Source organism: Aplidium turbinatum, chromosome 9, assembly GCF_918807975.1.
Source record: "Aplidium turbinatum chromosome 9, kaAplTurb1.1, whole genome shotgun sequence".
Taxonomy (NCBI): domain Eukaryota; kingdom Metazoa; phylum Chordata; class Ascidiacea; order Aplousobranchia; family Polyclinidae; genus Aplidium; species Aplidium turbinatum.
In genome coordinates this window covers 2111987-2134259 of record NC_137480.1, presented here as the reverse complement: position 1 = coordinate 2134259, position 22273 = coordinate 2111987, and the positions used below count along the sequence as shown (strand labels likewise).

Sequence of the window (22273 nt, the reverse complement as noted above, 5' to 3'; positions counted from 1 at the left end):
TTAAATTTTGAAATTAGAATCAGTTGCAATTGCAATTACTTCTAAATGTAATTAATTACACATTTCAATCACAAAAATTAAATATTTCAAAATTTATGTTCATCGATGATTGTTTACAGTTTGATTTTATCAAAGACCAGTAGAATTACATTTGATAAAAGTTAACTTGCGATGCAGAAATCTCTTTTGTAGCCCAGCCAGCGGCTCAACAAAGTACAGATATCACGCAACTTACCAAATGCAATTGTAATTTAGACCAATTGGTTTTGAAATTACTATTACGATTGCACAACAACAAAAAGTCTCAACTACAATTACAATAATATGAAATGTGTAATTAACCTAATTACATTTAATTACAATGAGAATTGTAATTGATCTAATTCTGATCAATAACACATTGCCATGTTTTCAAGCAATGAATGTATGGTATTGTTTGAATTATTCAGCAATAATTTCATATTTAGCTTTCGAGTTACAAATATTCAGATCAGTAAATTGTGAAAACCAAACAAACACGTCACATATTTGCATTTGCGTACATGAGATTATCTCCAACAGGAAGCATTCCCCATCGAACAGTAGCAGAGCTCAGTTTGACAACTATGGTTGGTGAGATTATCGGTGCCAGCAGTTCTGTTGGACAAAGAAATTAGTTCAGTAAATCTGCAAGTTAGTTTGTGACTTTTTTTTAAATGTCAAAGAAAATAGCTTTTGAAAATTTATGTCTTTTTCCTTTCTCATGTTCGCCTTCTGACGTCCCCATCCTGCTCCAGACAACTAGCACGACGACAGGTAAGGGTTCAAGTTCAAAAAATGCTGTTGGACTGAAGTTGAGTTTTCTGAGGGCAGTGGCCAAAAAGTATCACTTTCTTCATTGTAAACAAAAGCCAGAGCAGAATTGTGTCAAAAAAACCGTAAAGCTATCATCATTTCCTTGTTCATTAAACAAATACCTTTCAACAAATATCGTGATTGGTGTAACTCGATGAAAATAGACGTGAGGAACAACACACGTCACAAATATTGCAATGACACAGAATTCTAAATAACGCCGCGATTTAAAGTTAGTTACCTTACATGAACCCATGCTACTCAAATGACAATGATCCTACATTGAATTGAACATGAAATGGTTCAAAGCCCCTGCAAGTATGTGAAACTGCCAAGATAAAGCTTCAGAGAAACTTTCCCAGTCTGAGAATAAAGACTCTCAAGCACAAACAAAACAATGCTGTTTCATTGGCGGGAACAGGCCTTTCAAGCCCTGAGAAACGTAACGCTATTTACTGATACCACATCGTTACTAGATAAAACAAAAACATAAGAGTTTACCTTCACAATCTCGTCCTGGGGAAATCCCTACTCCGGATGTATCGACGTAATGCTCCTCGCAAGTGCAGCTGCAACCATAAATGTTAGTTTTGTCACCACTGAATGGCGCTGATTCGCTATCTGTGGCACTTTCAGAGTGGTTTCATGACCATGCACAGAATGATGTGTTGTCATCTATTCCGTTTTACAGACTGTTTCCATCTGTCTAGCTAAACTTGTATAAAAATCTCATCTTTTATTTTTCGTTTACTCATTTTTTTATGGTTCCTTTTAGCCTTCCTAAGGGATATAAAAATGTTATGACAATAAAGTGAAACACGAGAAAATGTAAAGTTAAACTATGGCAGACAGCCGATCATCAGCAGTTTACAGCACGTGCCACGTGTGGCAAGTGGTGGTGCAAGACCATGGGAACTCACTTGTACGATCCAGGCTCGTTGGCACATTTAGCTTGCTCGTGGCAGCCATTGACGCCTTCGCATTCGTTTATGTCCGAACAGAATGTCGTGTTTTTCGCTGAGTAACCTGTTAATGGCGAAGTGATAAAAACAGAGAGCCCATTGCAACGGGATATGCTACAACCAAGACAAGATAGAGGTGGCTAGACTACTGAACTTAGTAAACTAACAACAACATGAACAATGGATTAGAGAACAGGTTGTGGCTTACCGTTCTGGCACACGCAGGTGGGCACCGATCCGCTCACAAAGCAAAAGCTGTTGACACAATTGGCCGCAGCCTCACTGCTGCACGTCCTGTTGGCAACGCACTGACTCCCGTTCATGTAGAAGTCATCATAGCACGAACATTCGAACGACCCTTTCAGGAAAGTATTTCTTTTCATAAACTTTAAAACAATTATCCTATTCGCTCGACTCGACGAAAAGAAACGATAATTATTTTTCAGCAGTGCTGTAGGTTCTGGTGATGCGAGATATAGGAATGACGTCTTTATCGAGCATGTTTGGAAACTAAATAAAGTTTAATTCTAGAGCTTTCGCTGCCGTAAAGACGAAATAATATTTTATTATTTTTACTGATTTCATTCGTTTGGTTGCATCTTTATACATGGTTCCTATTTAAAATTAAATCTGCACTTCTAACATCGAGAAGCCAGAAGAACTTTATTACTAAAACTGACATCTTCATGACAGAACAATAAGATAAATATTTTGGTACCTTCCATGTTATTACAATTTTGTAGGCAATCATTGTCAATCATACATTCGTCCACATCAGTGCAGTTTAAACCGGTTTCATCAAGTTGGTATCCAGTCGGGCATGAACACTTAAACGAACCTATACATGAAAAAACAAAATCATTTGCTGATGCTTTGAAAACTGATGCTTTAATCAAGACAGTAGCTCTGTTCATAGAAGAAATATGAATATAGGTTGGGGTTGAGGGCTTTCCCCACAAAAATATTACAAGGTTTTACCTTATTTTGGTCGTTTTTTGATACTGATAATGCTTTTGTGACGCACGCTGAGATTGTTTAATTCAACAGATCATAGATAGATAGCCTACTTTGTGTAGAAGTTAAACTTAAAAGGTTTGTTTTAAGTTTAAAGCTTTGTTTTAAGTGTGCATAAATCAAATCACACTACGCAAATGATCTGGTGTTACAGCGCATTTGCGCACCTTAGGGGAACACTGCCCATAACTTTCCCAAGGGGGCCCAGGAGCTTGGAGAAACCACCACGTAGCGCTTGGAAATACCGTGTTTTTCTTGGAATTATTTTGATTTGAAAACCCAAGGATCTCATTGGTACCTGAGCCCAGTGCTGTGTTAACCCTTTGTGGGCCCCGGGGCCGGAATAATTTTGGGCCCTTTATCGTCAAGCAAACCTATAAGAGAGAGAGAGAAACTTTTTATTTTGTCTGTTGCGAAAAAAGATATTGTGTATATTGTGTATATTTTCACTGCACCGATATGGAAATGTGGTTCACTTCAATAGACTTTCTCACCAGTTTAGAAAACAACACAAGTGTAAGTAACCGCAAACACAGGTCTATCATTTCTTAGCTACGTCTTTGGAATGCAAGCCAAGAGTGTTAACAATTTCTAATAAAAAAAATACTGGCAATGGAGTACATATGGTCACGACGCGGTATTACCACCGTAACGGGCAAAATTTGGACTGTTTGAACTTTGCCGCTTGATACCGCGCAGATAAAATCTGAGGATAAAACCAAAACTGTAGAAATTATTAATTTCCATTCAGATTTGGTCATCTGGCAACATTATTGTTTTTTACCATTTTTATGTTTTATCTGGCAACATTACTTGTTCTGTTCTGTCCACCAAGGATTTGTAAACAAAAGCAGTGTAAACAAAAGCGTTTTGAGGTCAGGTGTTCAATTATTTTTATTCAACATTATTTCATTCCAAGGCAAAGCTTTCATTATTTTATGCAGGCATTCAGGTTAATTAAAGTTTTTATGGTATGGTAGCCTCTGAGGTTAGTGGCAAGAATAAACAGGTCACTTGTGATAAGAATGATTTTTATTTTGGATCAAAGCAATTTCAGTGGGCTACCATACAACATGTGATATGCCAGGTCTATAACGTAGTTGAAGATAAGAGCAATTTCATGTGCATATATTCAGAAAAAAGTAAATACAGAAGAACGTTTCTGCTAAAAGTTCCCAGTATTCAATGAAAGGCAACTTAGATGAGCTACGGTATCAAATGTGGATAATAAGTGCAGTAAGTTACTCAATTGCCTAAATTGGCCCTAAATTTTTTTTCCAACATTTGCTTTTGGGTGCTGGTTAAAGATCGGCCGCTTTGGTTAGTGACGTCACGAAAATATGTGACGTCATGCAAAAAAACGCAACTACTTTTAAGAAGGGTGCAAAAACGCGGAGTAGAAGTAAAAGCGGAATGCGTGGTGATTTTTAACTTAAACTGTACTATTTTGTACCAATTCTCAGCAATTCATACCAAACCAACACAAATTAAAAGAGTATGTCTTGCTTTATTAACCTAACAACTTTCACGTTTATATGTTATCTACAAAACGAGAAATCGTTGTTCAAACGTAACCGCTCGACGAAGCTTTTTTTCCAATGCATTTTTCAAGGCGATTCGATCGTGGTTCAGTATCAGCCGCCCACAGTTTGCTGTGATCGATGAATACTGCCTCCACCAAATATGCTGTAGCTTTCTCATTTCTGCTCGGATTCTAACAATTTTACTATCGTTGGATGGCATTATGCTTCATCTACTCGAATGGATTAATTGCCAATCTAAAGTAGGCATTATATTTATGTAGCGCTAACTTAAACTTTACTATTTTGTACCAATTCTCAGCAATTCAATTTTTACAATAAAAATACCAAACCAACACAAATTAAAAGAGTATGTCTTGTTTTATTAACCTAACAACTTTCACGTTTATATGTTATCTACGAAACGAGAAATCGTTGTTCAAACGTAACCGCTCGACGAAGCTTTTTTTCCAATGCATTTTTCAAGGCGATTCGATCGTGGTTCAGTATCAGCCGCCCACAGTTTGCTGTGATCGATGAATACTGCCTCCACCAAATATGCTGTAGCTTTCTCATTTCTGCTCGGATTTTAACAATTTTACTATCGTTGGATGGCATTATGCTTCATCTACTCGAATGGATTAATTGCCAATCTAAAGTAGGCATTATATTTATGTAGCGCTAACTTAAACTTTACTATTTTGTACCAATTCTCAGCAATTCAATTTTTACAATAAAAATACCAAACCAACACAAATTAAAAGAGTATGTCTTGGTTTATTCATATGTTAACTTTCACATTTATATCTAATCCACAAAACGAGCAATCGTTGTTCAAACGTAACCGCTCGACGAAGCTTTTTTTCCAATGCATTTTTCAAGGCGATTCGATCGTGGTTCAGTATGAGCCGCCCACAGTTTGCTGTGATCGATGAATACTGCCTCCACCAAATATGCTGTAGCTTTCTCCATTCTGCTCGGATTCTAACAATTTTACTATCGTTGGATGGCATTATGCTTCATCTACCCGAATGGACTAATTGCCAATCTAAAGTAGGCATTATATTTATGTAGCGCTAACTTAAATTTTACTATATTGCACCAATTCTCAGCAATTTATTTTTTACAATAAGAATACCAAACTAACACAAATTAAAAGACTATGTCTTGGTTTATTCATATGTTAACTTTCACATTTATATTTAATCCACAAAACGAGCAATCGTTGTTCAAACGTAACCGCTCGACGAAGCTTTTTTCCAATGCATTTTTCAAGGCGATTCGATCGTGGTTCAGTAGCCTATCAGCCGCCCACAGTTTGCTGTGATCGATGAATACTGCCTCCACCAAATATGCTGTAGCTTTCTCATTTCTGCGCGGATTTGAGCAATTTTACTATCGTTGGATGGCATTATGCTTCATCTACTCAAATGGATTAATTACCAATCTAAAGTAGGCATTATATTTATGTAGCGCTAACTTAAACTTTACTATTTTGTACCAATTCTCCGCAATTCATTTTTTATAATAAAAATACCAAACCAACACAAATTAAAAGACTATGTCTTGGTTTATTCATATGTTAACTTTCACATTTATTTCTAATCCACAAAACGAGCAATCGTTGTTCAAACGTAACCGCTCGACGAAGCTTTTTTCCAATACATTTTTCAAGGCGATTCGATCGTGGTTCAGTATAAGCCGCCCACAGTTTGCTGTGATCGGTGAATACTGCCTCCACCAAATGTGTTGTAGCTTTCTCATTTCTGCGCGGATTTGTGAAATTTTACCATCGTTAGAAAGCACGATACTGCATCTATCCGATTTAATTGGTTGCAAGTTTAAAGTAGGCATTATATTGATCTAGCGTTAACTTAAACTTTACTATATTGCACCAATTCTCAGCAATTCAATTTTTACAATAAAAATATCAAACCAACACAAATTAAAAGACTATGTCTTGGTTTATTCATATGTTAACTTTCACATGTATATCTAATCAAGAAAACGAGCAATCGTTGTTCAAACGTAACCGCTCGACGAAGCTTTTTTCCAATGCATTTTTCAAGGCGATTCGATCGTGGTTCAGTATAAGCCGCCCACAGTTTGCAGTGATTGGTGAATACTGCCTCCACCAAATGTGTTGTAGCTTTCTCATTTCTGCGCGGATTTGAGAAATTTTACCATCGTTGGAAAGCACGATACTGCATCTATCCGATTTATTTGGTTGCAAGCTTAAAGTATTCATTTTATGCATTATATATTTGCTTTATTAACCTAACAACTTTCACGTTTATATATTATCTACAAAACGAGAAATCGTTGTTCAAACGTAGCCGCTCGATGAAGGTTTTTTGTCAATTTTACCATGGTTAGAAAGCACGATACTGCATCTACCCAAATCAATTGGTTGCATGTCCCAGGCAGGCGCGAATCTAAGAGTTTTTTTCGGGGGGGGCCAGAAAATTTGAAAATCAATTAAAAAGAAAGAAAAAGCTAAACAGATATGAACAATGATACTACGACATATACGATATGCTAGAAAATAGACATTAAAACAACCATTTTCATCAATTGTGATGCCGAGGGACTAATATCAGCTGTTTAGAAGCATATCAAACCATTTGATGCGGAAACATACAATTTTTCACAAAATTTCGGGAGGGGGCCCGGGCCCCCTGGGCCCCCCCCCATAAATCCGCGCCTGGTCCCAGGTATACAGTACATTTATGTAACGCTAATTTAAACTTTACTATTATAACATCAATTACTCCAAAAGTGATATGACATTTGGACAACATCATGAACTCCAAACAGACTTAAGCAATGATATCCATAAGCAGACAATAGGCAAAAAGTGTTTACTAATCCTCTTTAATTGAATCTTGCTTGAACATTTTAAATTATTCCAGACATGTTGGATCAATGTGCTTGGCCTGCGCAGTTTTTGAAGTCAAGATTCAGTTGGTCAAGCAAAAATAGTAGGCTACACATTTAGCCAAACGCAGCAGCACCACTTTTCAAGATTGAACAATAGAAACCCTTTAATGATGCAAAAATCAGTAGTCTTAACAGCATTAAATTTTACGTCTTGAAGCAGTTTAACATCGCCTATCTTAATACGAGAAGTAGAATGGGGTGACTTTGGTCCAGTTATGAGACACCGTTTACTTTAATTTTACAATGGTTCTGGGAGAAAACTTTAATTTACCCATATTGAGGACTATCGAGAGCCCTTACATGTTACCAAGTTTGAAGTCATTTGGTCCATGCGTAGAGTTAAAAAAAAAAAAAAGTACAAGTGGTTTTCACTCCAGTGTTTTAAAAAAACTATAAGCAGTCATCTTTTTTCAAGACATGCTCATTGCCAACCCCAAAAAGGGGTGTCACTGGCCTCTTTCAGAGTTTTTAAAATACTTTCAACAATCAGCACTCGTGATTACGTATCAAATATCAAGTTAATCGAACGAAAATGTACCACTAATATAAGGCCTGGCACCTGGTTTCCGTTTGTATTTCCTATAGGTATGTCAATTTTTGAAATATTAATCTGCACTCCATCAAGCCAAAATTGAAGAAAATGGATCACTAACATAGCTAATATTCTGTTATAAACGATAAAAAGTGGATTAACATCATACAAAAGTGGCCAAATCACACCATATTTTCTACATGTCAAGGGGTGACTATAGCCACCTAGGTGAAAGAAGCAAATGCCCAGCAGCCAAATTACATAATTAATACTGAACCTAGAGCTAAGACCTACTTTCTGTCAATGCTTGGCATACCCAGTATGGTCAGACACTGGCGTGCCAGGTAAAAGTTTGCAAAGTTATTTTTTGGTGTTATTTGGCGGCCATATTGGATCCTCCAGAGTGAACAACTGAATTCACATTTTTCTTAAAAAATTCTGAAAACACACAAAAGAGGATATTTACAAACCTATGCAAATGACCAAAATATTGCAGAAATATTTTAAGTTGCTCAAGTTAACCAGTACCCTTTTTTTTGTTTGGTACAAAGTCACCCCTGATGGCCAATGTCAACCCATTTTACGGAATGATTTGTTCTTGATGAGAAACATCTGAAGTAGCATCTTTCCATGATCGAAAAATATTTGGAACTGCCTATTTCATCCAAAAATTTGTTAATTTTTTAAGTTGGTACACTATTGTTTTTGTGGAAAAAAGGGACTCCTTCAAACTTAAATAAACGAAAAACTACTCGTTTTTCCTTACAGTGCTTTGCTAGGGAAGAAAGTTGCCCGACTTCCCTCCCCCTCTCGGACCACCTGCTCGGTACCCATGAGATTCGCGGGCCCCTAATCAAGGCACTTCTAACAAAAACGCACTTTGTATTAATATATGACTTAGTTTCTTCAATTTCCCGGACCTCTCGGAAGGGTTGCGGACCCTCAAATCATCTCGGGTCCGAGTCCAAAAAATATACCTCCTTGTCAATGTATTGATTATATGTCTCGGCTTTTGTTGTATTGCATCTGTGATGTGTCATTGTCTGTACAGTGGGCTATGTTGTCGCAACGCGGTCAAGACAAAAGTGTTACAGTATAAATCAGGGGTGGGGAACCTGCGGCCCGCGGGCCGAATGCGGCCCGCGTAACTGTTCCATGTGGCCCGCGTCAAAATTTCTTTACCCAAAATATATTGAAACAACAACTCAACCTCAAAAAAGAGTAGGCTCTGCAGTCTGCATTCTCGGTATATTGCGAATGGCCTTCTATGACTAGTTAATCCATCATAGAAGGCCATTTGTAACAACAATGTGTATGTCACAATGCGACCAGTTATTGTTAATCGGTCAGTTATGCCATTCGTGAAAAGTGTTTTGCAGAGTAGCCTTCTGCTCAAATTTCAAAATTTTACGTTGTATAATGGCTTCTGGAAAGAAAAGAAAGATTGGTGATAAAGGCAGAATGTTCCAGAAAGATCGGACAAAATTTCGAAATTTTTAGTGGCCCGCGTGTGTTATTTCTCATTTTATGTGGCCCGCAATACTAAAAAGGTTCCCCACCCCTGGTATAAATGTTATAATGGGACAAACTGATGTTTCTCATAGCTAGAGCAAGAGCAAGACGCTAGCCGTTTTGGTAACTTCTTCACTTCAAAGTACACGCAACACAATTCAAGTTTAAACTCTCTCTCCTCAGAATTGTTTAGAGAGTAGCCTATAGCATACCTATCCAAACAAACGAAACAATTTCTCTGTTATGGCTGTGAAAGCTTTGTCGTTTTTAAGTGTAAAATTCGCACAACATGGACTACTCTTTGTATTGTTGAGTAGCCCTAAAAAGGGCTGTTTTAGTAGCCCTAAAACGAGCTTTTGAATAGTCAGGAAACCAAACCTTCTTACGATGTCGTTTGAAATTTCAAACGACGCACCAGAACGTCGCGAGGTAGGCTACAGTTTGAGAATCACGGTAATACACAAATAAAGCACATCCTACTTTTAAATTTCGTAATTTATCAATCATGCTGCAAACTCGGAACCTTTCACGCACCCTCTGAAATCGCTCTAAGACCCCTTGGGGTCCGCGGATTCCCGGCTGAGAAACACTGGCATAGATGACCTACCTGCAATGTACAACACAGTGGCGTAGCCAAGGGGAGGGGAGGGGGGGTGGGGGTTACAACCCTCCCTTTGGCACGCGTGTGACGTCACGAGATTGAGAATAATGCTTTCAGTTTCTATGTCTCTAAAACAAAGTTTGTCTTATTTCAAACGAAACTGCATTAAAAGAGCGAGTTTTGCCAATATATCTAAGACTCCCAGAACCATTGCAAAATTAAACTAAGCGGTGTCTCATAACTGGACCAAAGTCAACCCCATTCTACTTCTCGTATTAAGATAGGCGATGTTAAACTGCTTCAAGACGTAAAATTTGATGCTGTTAAGACTACTGATTTTTGCATCATTAAAGGGTTTCTATTGTTTAATCTTGAAAAGTGGTGCTGCTGCGTTTGGCTAAATGTGTAGCCTACTATTTTTGCTTGACCAGCTGAATCTTGACTTCAAAAACTGCGCAGGCCAAGCACATTGATCCAACATGTCTGGAATAATTAAAAATGTTCAAGCAAGACACAGTTAAAGGGAATTAGTAAACACTTTTTGCCTATTGTCTGCTTATGGATATCATTGCTTAAGTCTGTTTGGAGTTCATGGTGTTGTCCAAATGTCATATCACTTTTGGAGTAATTGATGTTATAATAGTAAAGTTTAAATTAGCGTTAGATAAATGTACTGTATACCTTGGACATGCAACCAATTAATTCGGATAGATGCAGTATCGTGCTTTCCAACGATGGTAAAATTGTTAAAATCCGAACAGAAATGAGAAAGCTACAGCATATTTGGTGGAGGCAGTATTCATCGATCACAGCAAACTGTGGGCGGCTCATACTGAACCACGATCGAATCGCCTTGAAAAATGCATTGGAAAAAAGCTTCGTCGAGCGGTTACGTTTGAACAACGATTGCTCGTTTTGTGGATTAAATATAAATGTGAAAGTTAACATATGAAAAAACCAAGACATAGTCTTTTAATTTGTGTTGGTTTGGTATTTTTATTGTAAAAAATGATTTGCGGAGAATTGGTGCAATATAGTAAAGTTTAAGTTAGCGCTAGATCAATATAATGCCTACTTTAAACTTGCAACCAATTAAATCGGATAGATGCAGTATCGTGCTTTCCAACGATGGTAAAATTTCTCAAAACCGCGCAGAAATGAGAAAACTATAACACATTTGGTGGAGGCAGTATTCACCGATCACAGCAAACTGTGGGCGGCTTATACTGAACCACGATCGAATCGCCTTGAAAAATGCATTGGAAAAAAGCTTCGTCGAGCGGTTACGTTTGAACAACGATTTCTTGTTTTGTAGATAACATATAAACGTGAAATTTGTTAGGTAAATAAAGCAAGACATACTCTTTTAATTTGTGTTGGTTTGATATTTTTATTGTAAAAATTGAATTGCTGAGAATTGGTACAAATAGTAAAATTTAAGTTAGCGCTAGATCAATATAATGCCTACTTTAAACTTGCAACCAATTAATTCGGATAGATGCAGTATCGTGCTTTCCAACGATGGTAAAATTGTTAAAATCTGAGCAGAAATGAGAAAGCTACAACACATTTGGTGGAGGCAGTATTCATCGATCACTGCAAACTGTGGGCGGCTTATACTGAACCACGATCGAATCGCCTTGAAAAATGCATTGGAAAAAAGCTTCGTCGAGCGGTTACGTTTGAACAACGATTGCTCGTTTTGTTGATTAGATATAAATGTGAAAGTTAACATATGAATAAACCAAGACATACTCTTTTAATTTGTGTTGGTTTGGTATTTTTATTGTAAAAAATGAATTGCGGAGAATTGGTACAAAATAGTAAAGTTTAAGTTAGCGCTACATAAATATAATGCCTACTTTAAATTGGAATTTAATCCATTCGGGTAGATGAAGCATAATGCCATCCAACGATAGTAAAATTGTTAGAATCCGAGCACAAATGAGAAAGCTACAGCATATTTGGTGGAGGCAGTATTCATCAATCACAGCAAACTGTGGGCGGCTTATACTGAACCACGATCGAATCGCCTTGAAAAATGCATTGGAGAAAAGCTTCGTCGAGCGGTTACGTTTGAACAACGATTGCTCGTTTTGTTGATTAGATATAAATGTGAAAGTTAACATATGAATAAACCAAGACATAGTCTTTTAATTTGTGTTGGTTTGGTATTTTTATTGTAAAAATTGAATTGCTGAGAATTGGTACAAATAGTAAAGTTTAAGTTAGCGCTAAATCAATATAATGCCTACTTTAAACTTGAAATTTCCTAATGGAAATACTAATATAATAATAATAATAAAATAATAATAATAAAATAATGGAAATACTGACGATTCCTAATGGAAGAAAACCGGTTCCATAACATAAATTTATCCTATTGAAATACTATTGTGTGTGTTAGCCTGGTCAAATGTTTTAAGGTTCAGACCAAGGAAAAAAAGCTATTGATTTATTTTCTTAGTGATATTGCTTTCTGTATTAGGTAGATCGCCCATTTGAGGAAGTGTCATAGTACCAGATCACCTTTTTCAGTTGGTTTTTCCCATTTTTGATCATAGATATGGTTTTTCTAGTTTTTCCTAACCTTGTCACCTATTCGGCCGCATTGATTGCTCTAAATTTTTGCACAATTGCAAGTTTAGCATGATGATGTAATAGAAGCATTTATTCTAGATTTCACCGACATAGTATTTCTATAATCCTCTGCTTAGTAAATTTTATTTGAATTTTCAAGTGTTTGCCATTATAGCCTACTTGCTCAAGCTAAGTCAAATTGAAATTACAATATTCGATAGTTGCGTCTTGCTTAAACTATGAAGAGAAGAAAAGGCAGAAATAAAGAAATGAATATGAAGGATTGGAGGTCATGAACAGTTTTAATTATTTAATTAATTTGTAATTTTTTGTTTGTTTTTGGTCCATTTATGCTGACATCTATTGATATTGTAGGCTAATTCTTATTTCGACTCAGTTGTGCTGACATCTATTGATGTAGGCTAATTTTTATTTCGACTCAGTTATGCTGACGATTCCTAATGGAAGAAAACCGGTTCCATAACATAAATTTATCTTATTGAAATACTATTGTGTGTGTTAGCCTGGTCAAATGTTTTAAGGTTCAGACCAAGGAAAAAAAGCTATTGATTTATTTTCTTAGTGATATTGCTTTCTGTATTAGGTAGATCGCCCATTTGAGGAAGTGTCATAATACCAGATCACCTTTTTCAGTTGGTTTTTCCCATTTTTGATACTTTAAACTTGCAACCAATTAATTCGGATAGATGCAGTATCGTGCTTTCCAACGATGGTAAAATTGTTAAAATTCGAGCAGAAATGAGAAAGCTACAACACATTTTGTGGAGGCAGTATTCATCGATCACTGCAAACTGTGGGCGGCTTATACTGAACCACGATCGAATCGCCTTGAAAAATGCATTGGAAAAAAAGCTTCGTCGAGCGGTTACGTTTGAACAACGATTTCTCGTTTTGTAGATAACATATAAACGTGAAAGTTGTTAGGTTAATAAAGCAAGACATACTCTTTTAATTTGTGTTGGTTTGGTATTTTTATTGTAAAAATTGAATTGCTGAGAATTGGTACAAAATAATAAAGTTTAAGTTAGCGCTACATAAATATAATGCCTACTTTAGATTGGCAATTAATCCATTCGAGTAGATGAAGCATAATGCCATCCAACGATAGTAAAATTGTTAAAATCCGAGCAGAAATGAGAAAGCTACAGCATATTTGGTGGAGGCAGTATTCATCGATCACAGCAAACTGTGGGCGGCTGATACTGAACCACGATCGAATCGCCTTGAAAAATGCATTGGAAAAAAAGCTTCGTCGAGCGGTTACGTTTGAACAACGATTTCTCGTTTTGTAGATAACATATAAACGTGAAAGTTGTTAGGTTAATAAAGCAAGACATACTCTTTTAATTTGTGTTGGTTTGGTATGAATTGCTGAGAATTGGTACAAAATAGTACAGTTTAAGTTAAAAATCACCACGCATTCCGCTTTTACTTCTATTCCGCGTTTTTGCACCCTTCTTAAAAGTAGTTGCGTTTTTTTGCATGACGTCACATATTTTTGTGACGTCACTGACCAAGGCGGCCTATCTTTAACCAGCACCTGCTTTTGTTTAATAGACTCCCTTGCATTTGCTGTGCACTTGCGCAATTGCACTCTTATTATTGGAGGTGTAGGGCCCAACTCCATTTTTTTCATTTCACTTTTTGTGCTTTCCGATTTCTTTCAATAAAAAGAAATAGAATACTGGTATGTGAATTCAAAAAAGGGCCCTCCAGTTTTTTTTTCATTTCACTATTTGTGCTTTCCGATATCTTTCAATGTCTTCTAAATGATACTGAAAAAAAAAACAGACAAATTTTTCAAACATATCGGTAAACACATAAAAAATACCCTATCAATATTTCCATTGATTTTGAAATGGGCCTAACTACAACAATTGCACTTAAACTTCTCCATAGTTTCTCCACAGAATCTTCACCGAGTGAACTTATTAGTTATGATGCTTCTTACCAGTATGTTTAAGCATATAATCGTTATCAAGTTTAACCACAAAAGTAAATGACCAAAATAATTAAAACAGTTGTGCCAAAAACACTTTGTGGCAATTGGGCCCTTCTTGAATTCACATATTCAATTGCATCCCACCTGTTATATATATGTTAAATACATCTTTGCAGATCGTGTTACTAACGTTATCGCATTTTAACTTTGTTTTTAGACAGTAATGGTGTTTTTAGAGATGTTTCAGTGTAGTTAGGGCCCAAGTTTGAGATGTTTTAGTATAATAAGGGCCTAAATCATCTTCTTAATGGACAAGTACACGCAGTGAACTTTAGCAACTCAAAAAACACTTTACTCAAACGCAAGAATCTATTATTTGTGGGCCCCTGAGATGGTGGGCCCGGGGGCCGGGCCCCCTTGGCCCCTCCTTGACACAGCACTGCCTGGGCCAAATTGTCAACGACACTGGTTCTGGATAAAAAAGCATCGACTTCTGTGTGACGTAGGCCTACAGAAGTTTTGTCATTCATATTTACAATCAAGTAAATATTCTCTAGGTATTGCATTAATCTTTTGCAAAACCAAATAGATAGATTATTAGCGAAAACAACAGAGGTGGGCCTTTTTACCTTCTGTGTTGTTGCAAACCCCGCTACAAGGTCCAGAGCCGTCATTGCTTGAACATTCGTTCATATCGTCACATGTGTTGTTGACGTCATTATACCGATAGCCTCCCATGCACGAGCACCTGGAACACAAGAAGCTGCAAAGAAGTGCCTGGTGGTGGACCAATTAACCGAAGGTCGATGTTTGTCCACTCAACGTTGAGTTTTCCAGCCACACATCCATGTAAACAAGATGACTCTAAACAGTTTATAACTAGGCATTATAGTTTTTCAACACCAAAGAAACAACAAGAAATCCTGCACCCGTGTGGCGAACCTTTAACCCAGGGGTGGGCAAACTACGGCCCGCGGGCGCATGCGGCCGCGAGACCATTTTATGCGGCCCGCCAGCACTTGCAGAAACTCCTACTCATCACTTATTGTTCTAATTAAACAGGTTACATGACAAAATATTATTCTCTTTACGAGTGTGTTTTTCTCTTCACTTTCAGTGCGTAAACACACACACGTCAGTCGCGCATGTATTGCAACATACTCTCACGCATTGTTTGATTCAATTGTTTGATCATAAAATACAAATAGCCTACGGTAGCGGCTACCATAGGCCTACCAGTGTGAGAGCTAAGAGAAGAAATCGTGATGTTCCTGGAAATGAAAAGCATTCAATGTGATTTTAGTACCAACATAGTTGATGAAGAGTGGACGTTGGACTTTAGGTTTGCCATTGATATCATGAAAAAGTTGAACGAATTTAATGTAAAACTTCAGGGAAATGGTTAGACAAGCACCTTCACGTGGGGGGGAGACAAGCACCTTCACGTGGTCCCCCCCGTCAGTAACATACGAAATTATACAAAATACGTATGCGAAACGAAGCTTGTCAAACAAGAGCTAATGAGACTGTTCAGCGCAGGGTGGGTAGGAAAATGCCCTTTTCAGGGCACGGCAGTGCTCGCACTGTCGAAAAGTACCGACGACCCACCGTACTGCAGCTGAACACCGAGGGCATCACGGCCAGCAAGCTCAACATCATCGAGCACCTGGCCACCAAGCATCAAGCCCTCATCATCCTCCTCCAGGAGACTCACTGTACATCTGTGGGTAAGTTGGTAATAACCAACTTCACACTCGCAGGCGCAACCTGCAGCAGGAAACACGGCCTCGCCACGTTTGTCCATGACCGGCTGAGCTGGTCCTTGGTTGACCAATCCCAAGCTCAATCGGAGATCGAGTGGCTTTGTGTAGATGTAGCAGGCTACAACATCGTCAATGTCTACAAGCCCCCACCTTCGCGGATAACATCAACAGCCATCCCAGTGTTCCCCCACCCCAGCCTCTATGCTGGCGATTTTAACTGCCACCACACTGACTGGGGATACAACTCCATCAACAACGACGGAGATAGTCTGGCCGCTTGGGCAACCAACAACAACCTCGCCCTCTTACACGATCCTAAGGGCGCACCGAGCTTCCACTCCGGTCGTTGGAACACTGGCACGAACCCAGACCTGGCTTTCGCAAGTGATGACCCCGATGATCGCCAGCCGGACAGACGTGTGTTAGAGAAGTTCCCAAGGTCTCAACACCGACCCTCGCTAATCACGGCCCCCTTGCTTGCCACACCTATTCCGAGCAAGCCTGTCAAGCGATGGAACTTCAGAAAGGCCGACTGGGAATACTACAGCTTCCTCACAAACGAAGCTACGCAGTACCTCCCATCCCCACACACCATCAAAGTGGATGAAGCCTACCAGGACTTCTGTGATGCAATCATATCTGCGGCAAAAGACTCCATCCCGCGAGGTCGACGGAAAAACTACATACCTTGCTGGGATGTGGAGTGCGACAGGCTTTACCGCGACTTCCTCCGTTCCCCCCAGGGTACCGCCACCACCAACTCAGCAACAGCCCTGCTGGCAAGATTGGATTCAAAGAGGAAGAAGCGCTGGACAGAAGCCATAGACTCAATCGACTTCACGCACTCCAGCCGCACAGCTTGGAGTACACTCAACAACCTCACTGGCAGATCACGTGCCTCTCGTCGCCAATGCCCCATTTCAGCAAATGCCATCGCCTCACAACTTGTGAAAAATGGAGTGCACAGAACGAGAGACCGTGAATCAGACAAGTCCGTCCTCAAGGAAATGACGGACCTCTGGAAGGTCCCAACACCTGTCGAGGGCAACATCTCTGGTGAGTTTACCCCAGAAGAATTTGCCTCCGCCCTCCAGCACCTAAAGCCAGGCAAATCCCCGGGCCTTGACCACCTATGCCCGGAACTAATACTCCAAGCTGCCCCCTCTATGAGGTCCTGGTTAAAAGAATTCCTTTCCTGCTGCTTGCGTCACCTGCGCATCCCAAGAATCTGGAGAAGAGCCCTAGTGGTTGCAGTCCCAAAGCCGAAGAAGCCCCCAGGGGATCCGAAGAGCTACCGCCCCATCTCTCTGCTCTGTATCCCCTTCAAGATACTCGAAAGACTTATCTACGCCCGTGTCGAACCGATAATAGACCCTCAGCTCCCTCGGGAACAAGCCGGCTTTCGCCACGGAAGATCAACTGTAGACCAGGTCACCTTGATGACCCAAGACATCGAGGACAGCTTCTCGGCAAAAAAGAAGGCTGGCGCCGTGTTTGTCGATCTCACGGCTGCCTACGACACTGTATGGCACAGCGGCCTTACCTGCAAACTACTCCGTCTCCTTCCTGACAGGCACATGGTCCATATGATTATGGAACTTGTGCAAAACCGCAGCTTTACCCTTTCCACCGGTAGCGGCCGACGAAGTAGACTACGTCGACTCAGGAACGGCGTCCCACAGGGCTCTGTCCTGGCTCCCCTCCTCTTTAACACTTACATCTATGACCTGCCTGACACCATCTCCAGGAAGTATGCTTATGCAGACGATCTGGCTCTCCTGCATCCAGCCGGAGATTGGCAGTCAATGGAGAGGAACCTAAGCCAGGACATGTCAACTATATCAACATATCTCCAGAAATGGAAGCTACAGCTCAGCAAGGCAAAGACAGTGTCGGCGGCCTTCCACCTAAACAACAAGGAAGCAAAACGTGAGATCAACATTACCACCGATGACGAACACCTCCCCTACTGCGCCGAACCCACCTACCTCGGCGTAACCCTGGACAGGTCACTCACATACCGACGACACCTGGAGTCACTGCGCAAAAAACTATCTGCGCGCGTTGCACTTTTGAGGCGGCTGGCGGGTTCCGGCTGGGGAGCTGATGCGAAAACCCTTCGCACAGCTACCTTGGCCCTTGTCCATTCTACCGCTGAGTACTGCGCACCAGTGTGGTGCCGCAGCTCTCACACCCGCCACATTGACACCGCCATCAATGACGCACTACGCACTGTGACTGGATGCCTGCGTCCCACTCCAACGGACTGCCTTCCCATCCTTGCAGGCATCCAACCTGCTGAGCTTCGCCGTAAAGGAGCCATGATTTCCCTTGCTCGTCGTGCACTGGACCCCGACCACCTCCTCCACAGTACATTCCAGCGCCTACCTGGAGGACAGCAGCGACTGAAATCAAGACGCCCATTTGTGCCCGCCGCACGACAGCTTCTGAACAACGTTGAAGATCTTGGAATAAGTGCGGCACACTGGACGAACTACACATGGAACATGGAGTGGCAAAACAACACCTCCCGACTCCGTGATTTCCTACCCGACGTCGATCCCCACCCTCCGGGAATGTCCCTCGCAAGACTTGCGTGGGTCCGGCTTAACCGCCTACGAACCGGCGTCGGTCGCTTTCGTTCAGACATGTGCAAATGGGGCCTCGCTCCCTCACCGGGATGCGAGTGTGGCGCCACAGACCAGACAGTAGATCATGTCGTCCATGACTGCCCAATCCATCAACCACCACATGGAGCGCTTGGACTGAAGGCCCTGGATGACGAAACTGTCGAGTGGCTGATGACATCATGCCCAAACATATAGTCCAGAAGAACAGCTCATACGACGAAGAAGGGAAATGGTTCATTTGCACACGAGGTGTACGTCCACGTTAAATCACTCCAAATGAAGCTTTCATTGTTCCTTAGACAAGCTGGTAACAACAGGTTTTGTCACTTTCCTTTGCTGAAAGAAGCAAACATTTCTGGTGAACTTGCAGCAAAGTATAAAGTTCAGTTGGATACCTTGGCTATTGAAATAGGCAGAAGGTTCCAAGACTTAAAGAACCTGGAACCACAGTTTAGTATGCTCATTGCTCAGCTCTCCATTCACTACAGAAGTTTATTCGGCTCCTGAGGATTTACAGCTGGAACTGCTGGACTTGCAAGCAAATAATGACTTGAAAGAGAAGTTTAAGTCAGATTCACTGCCTGACTTTTACAAGTCATTGTCTGACGATTTGTTTCCAAACTTAAAAAACTTTGCTGCTAAGTTTTTGACACTGTTTGGATCCACATACATTATGCGAACAAGCATTTTCTTGTATAAAAATAAACAAGTCGAAGAACAGGTCTTTGCTGACAGACACCAACTTGCATGATGTTATGAGGATATCTACCAGCAAACTTGCTCTCAATTTGCAGAAGATTGTGAAAAACTGTAAACAGTTGCACAAGTCTCATTAACTTTTGTGATGATGATTGCATAGCTTTAGCCTAAACGTAACTGAGTGTGAAATACAAAAATTGTGTTTAATATGAATATGCGTTTATTTACACATCGTGTATATTTTCCTACTTTGTAATGAGAGTGTGCGCCCTCCGGCTGCAACATTTTTTTAAATGTGGCCCTCAGTACAAAAAGTTTACCCACCCCTGCTTTAACCTATGATAAAGAACACAAACACAACAAAGCTGAAAGTCTAAAGCAGTAAACTTTACCAACTTACTTCCAAATTCTCACAGTAGTTGCACTACATTTCACAAACGCTATGTAGGAAGGGCTGTGACAAAATGGTCTAGTTTGGGTCACCGATATGATCTGCTGAACCAATGTGTGTCTGTCGATATTTACTACGAACTACATGGCTTTACGTCTTTGTATGAGTCATGTTGAACGTTAGACTTACTTTGTATCGCTTGACTATTTGACATCATCGTATTTATTGATTTGCTTTAGCACAGTGGTTTTCAACCAGGGTTCCGCGGAACCTTAAGGTTCCGCCAGTAAGTCTAGAGGTTCCGCAAGTTTACATTCAAATTCGAGAGTCTATTTTATTATTATATGCATATTGTTTAAATATAATCAAATATTGATTAGGTTTGTCACTATTAATAAATTTGCTATACTTTAACACGTTCGCTGCGATCCCAAACTTTCGTTGTTTTCTTGTGATGGGATTACATTTAACTTTCTGCTTTCCCGCCAAATTTCGTCGACATGTTTTCTTCGCTTCAAGGAGTTCTTATTATTCAAACAATGTTTTTTGCACAAGGCAATTAAATTATTGAACAGGGGTTTCTCGAGCTTTTGAAATGTTTCATTGGGTTCCGTAACTTCTGTTGCACCAAAAAGGTTGAAAACCACTGCTCTTGCAGATGTCCAGTTTATTTTTTCTAACCTTTTATGACGACACAATGCACTTCGCATGAATATTGGCTGAGTCGTTTCAGAAATCCAAACCACAATATTTTTCATGAAGTTATATTCTGCCTCATTCACGTTTCGTTTTTTTTTTTACGTTTTGTGGCCGTGCTAGCCACAGACATATACCCGTAGCCGTATTACATGATGTACTATTCAGGTACGTAGTAACCCTTTGAAGGTTTTGCCACCATTTTTCGTTCATTGACGTAGTGGTATATCGATTTTTGTAGCTATCTTTTTCGTTCTGGATATGTCCATGACGAAACATAAAATGACACAATATTTTGTATGAAACGTTTAATGTATTTTTTTAGTTTCCAAAAATATTTTTATATGCTTGCTGAGAAAACGATTACCATAGCGAAACTATTTTTTAGCGTACGTACGAATGACAAATACTGTTGAGAGATAAGATTGCTACGCAGATGCCAGTATCCAAAACGAAAGTGAGTGCAAATTAGCAGCACCGCTATCATAAATGCCTACTATGTTTATTACAATGATTATTGATTAACCTTTCTTACCTGAAAGAACCATCATAGTTTTCACATTTGCCTACTGGCGGCGCAGGGCAGGGGTCACTTGAGCATTCATTGACGTCTTCACACGACTCATCAGCGGTGCTGTTAAATCCGGAGCGGCAATCGCACCTGAAGTTTTGCAAGTCCTTGAAGAATTCTGTTGCTTAAAAGCTTTAATACAACAACTGCCAATAAAGTTTATTTGAGCAACAAGAAATGTATCAATAAGGGAAAAGCTTTCAGCATGAATCATTGAAAGTAATACTGTTATGCACACGTCAGAACACACTTACGTGTAGCTGCCGATGGTGTTTCTACACAGTTCACGATCTGCTACACACGTTGCATTACTAGCACTACACTCATCGACGTCATCGCATGACGTGTTGCTTGATGACGCAACAAATCCGGGCAAACAATCGCATCTGGAAAAAAAATTCAAAAAAATCTAATTTTTCAATTCTTTTGTTGCAGTCCGCTACATGCTTTTCCTTGTGTGAAATTTTTTTTTCATTTGAACTGCTGGTAACTGACATGCCATGAACAAGCCTGCACTCAATTTGTCATCTTCAGTACAAAAAAACCAAAGCCAACGTTCTCGTTTCGCTTATATTTCAACTGTTTCGTGTCGAGTTTGTAATCAGCAAATTGTATCTAACCACGTGTCCTGTGAGTGGCCACCCACATTGTTGAGGCACCACACCTGTATGATCCCACCACGTTGAAGCATGACGTCGATGTCTCGTTGCATGCATCTGTCTGATTGGAACACTCGTCAATATCCGCACATTCGTTTTCAGCGTTGATCTCCAAGCCAGGGAAACATAGGCATCTGCATGGCAAGTTGGCCATCAACGGATATATCACAGAAACTATTTAGCATAATCTTTATAACTCAGTTATTTGAGATTGTAAATATCATCGGCAGCCAATGGCTTTTCGTTAATTGCAAAGCGAAACTGACAACGGTTGTAGATGCCAGCTAACAACAGTTTTCGTTGGTATGTAAATGTATGCAGTGGTGGATAGAAATGAGAATTTCCTATTACACTTTTCCCAGTCAACGTGCGTCATGCATAACCAACCACAAGCTTATTAGAACTT

The 22273-nt window shown here is 39.8% G+C and overlaps 1 protein-coding gene across 4 annotated transcripts in view; it reads right to left on the bottom strand.

Annotated features, from left to right (window-relative positions):
- The window catches only part of LOC145777545 (uncharacterized), a 128674-nt gene that overhangs the window by 31975 nt on the left and 74426 nt on the right, over nucleotides 1-22273 (bottom strand). For all 4 annotated transcript variants that reach the window (XR_014290329.1, XM_082588951.1, XM_082588952.1 and 1 more), the window contains 9 exons: nucleotides 21873-22001; nucleotides 21463-21594; nucleotides 21173-21298; nucleotides 15088-15206; nucleotides 2515-2634; nucleotides 2005-2154; nucleotides 1755-1860; nucleotides 1336-1403; nucleotides 543-636 (listed from right to left, as the gene is read on the bottom strand). Coding sequence is in view for 3 of the 4 variants with exons in the window: in XM_082588951.1 (XP_082445077.1) it covers nucleotides 543-636; nucleotides 1336-1403; nucleotides 1755-1860; nucleotides 2005-2154; nucleotides 2515-2634; nucleotides 15088-15206; nucleotides 21173-21298; nucleotides 21463-21594; nucleotides 21873-22001 (1044 nt within the window). In the remaining variant the exon portion in view is untranslated. The remainder of the gene's footprint in view (nucleotides 1-542; nucleotides 637-1335; nucleotides 1404-1754; nucleotides 1861-2004; nucleotides 2155-2514; nucleotides 2635-15087; nucleotides 15207-21172; nucleotides 21299-21462; nucleotides 21595-21872; nucleotides 22002-22273) is intronic.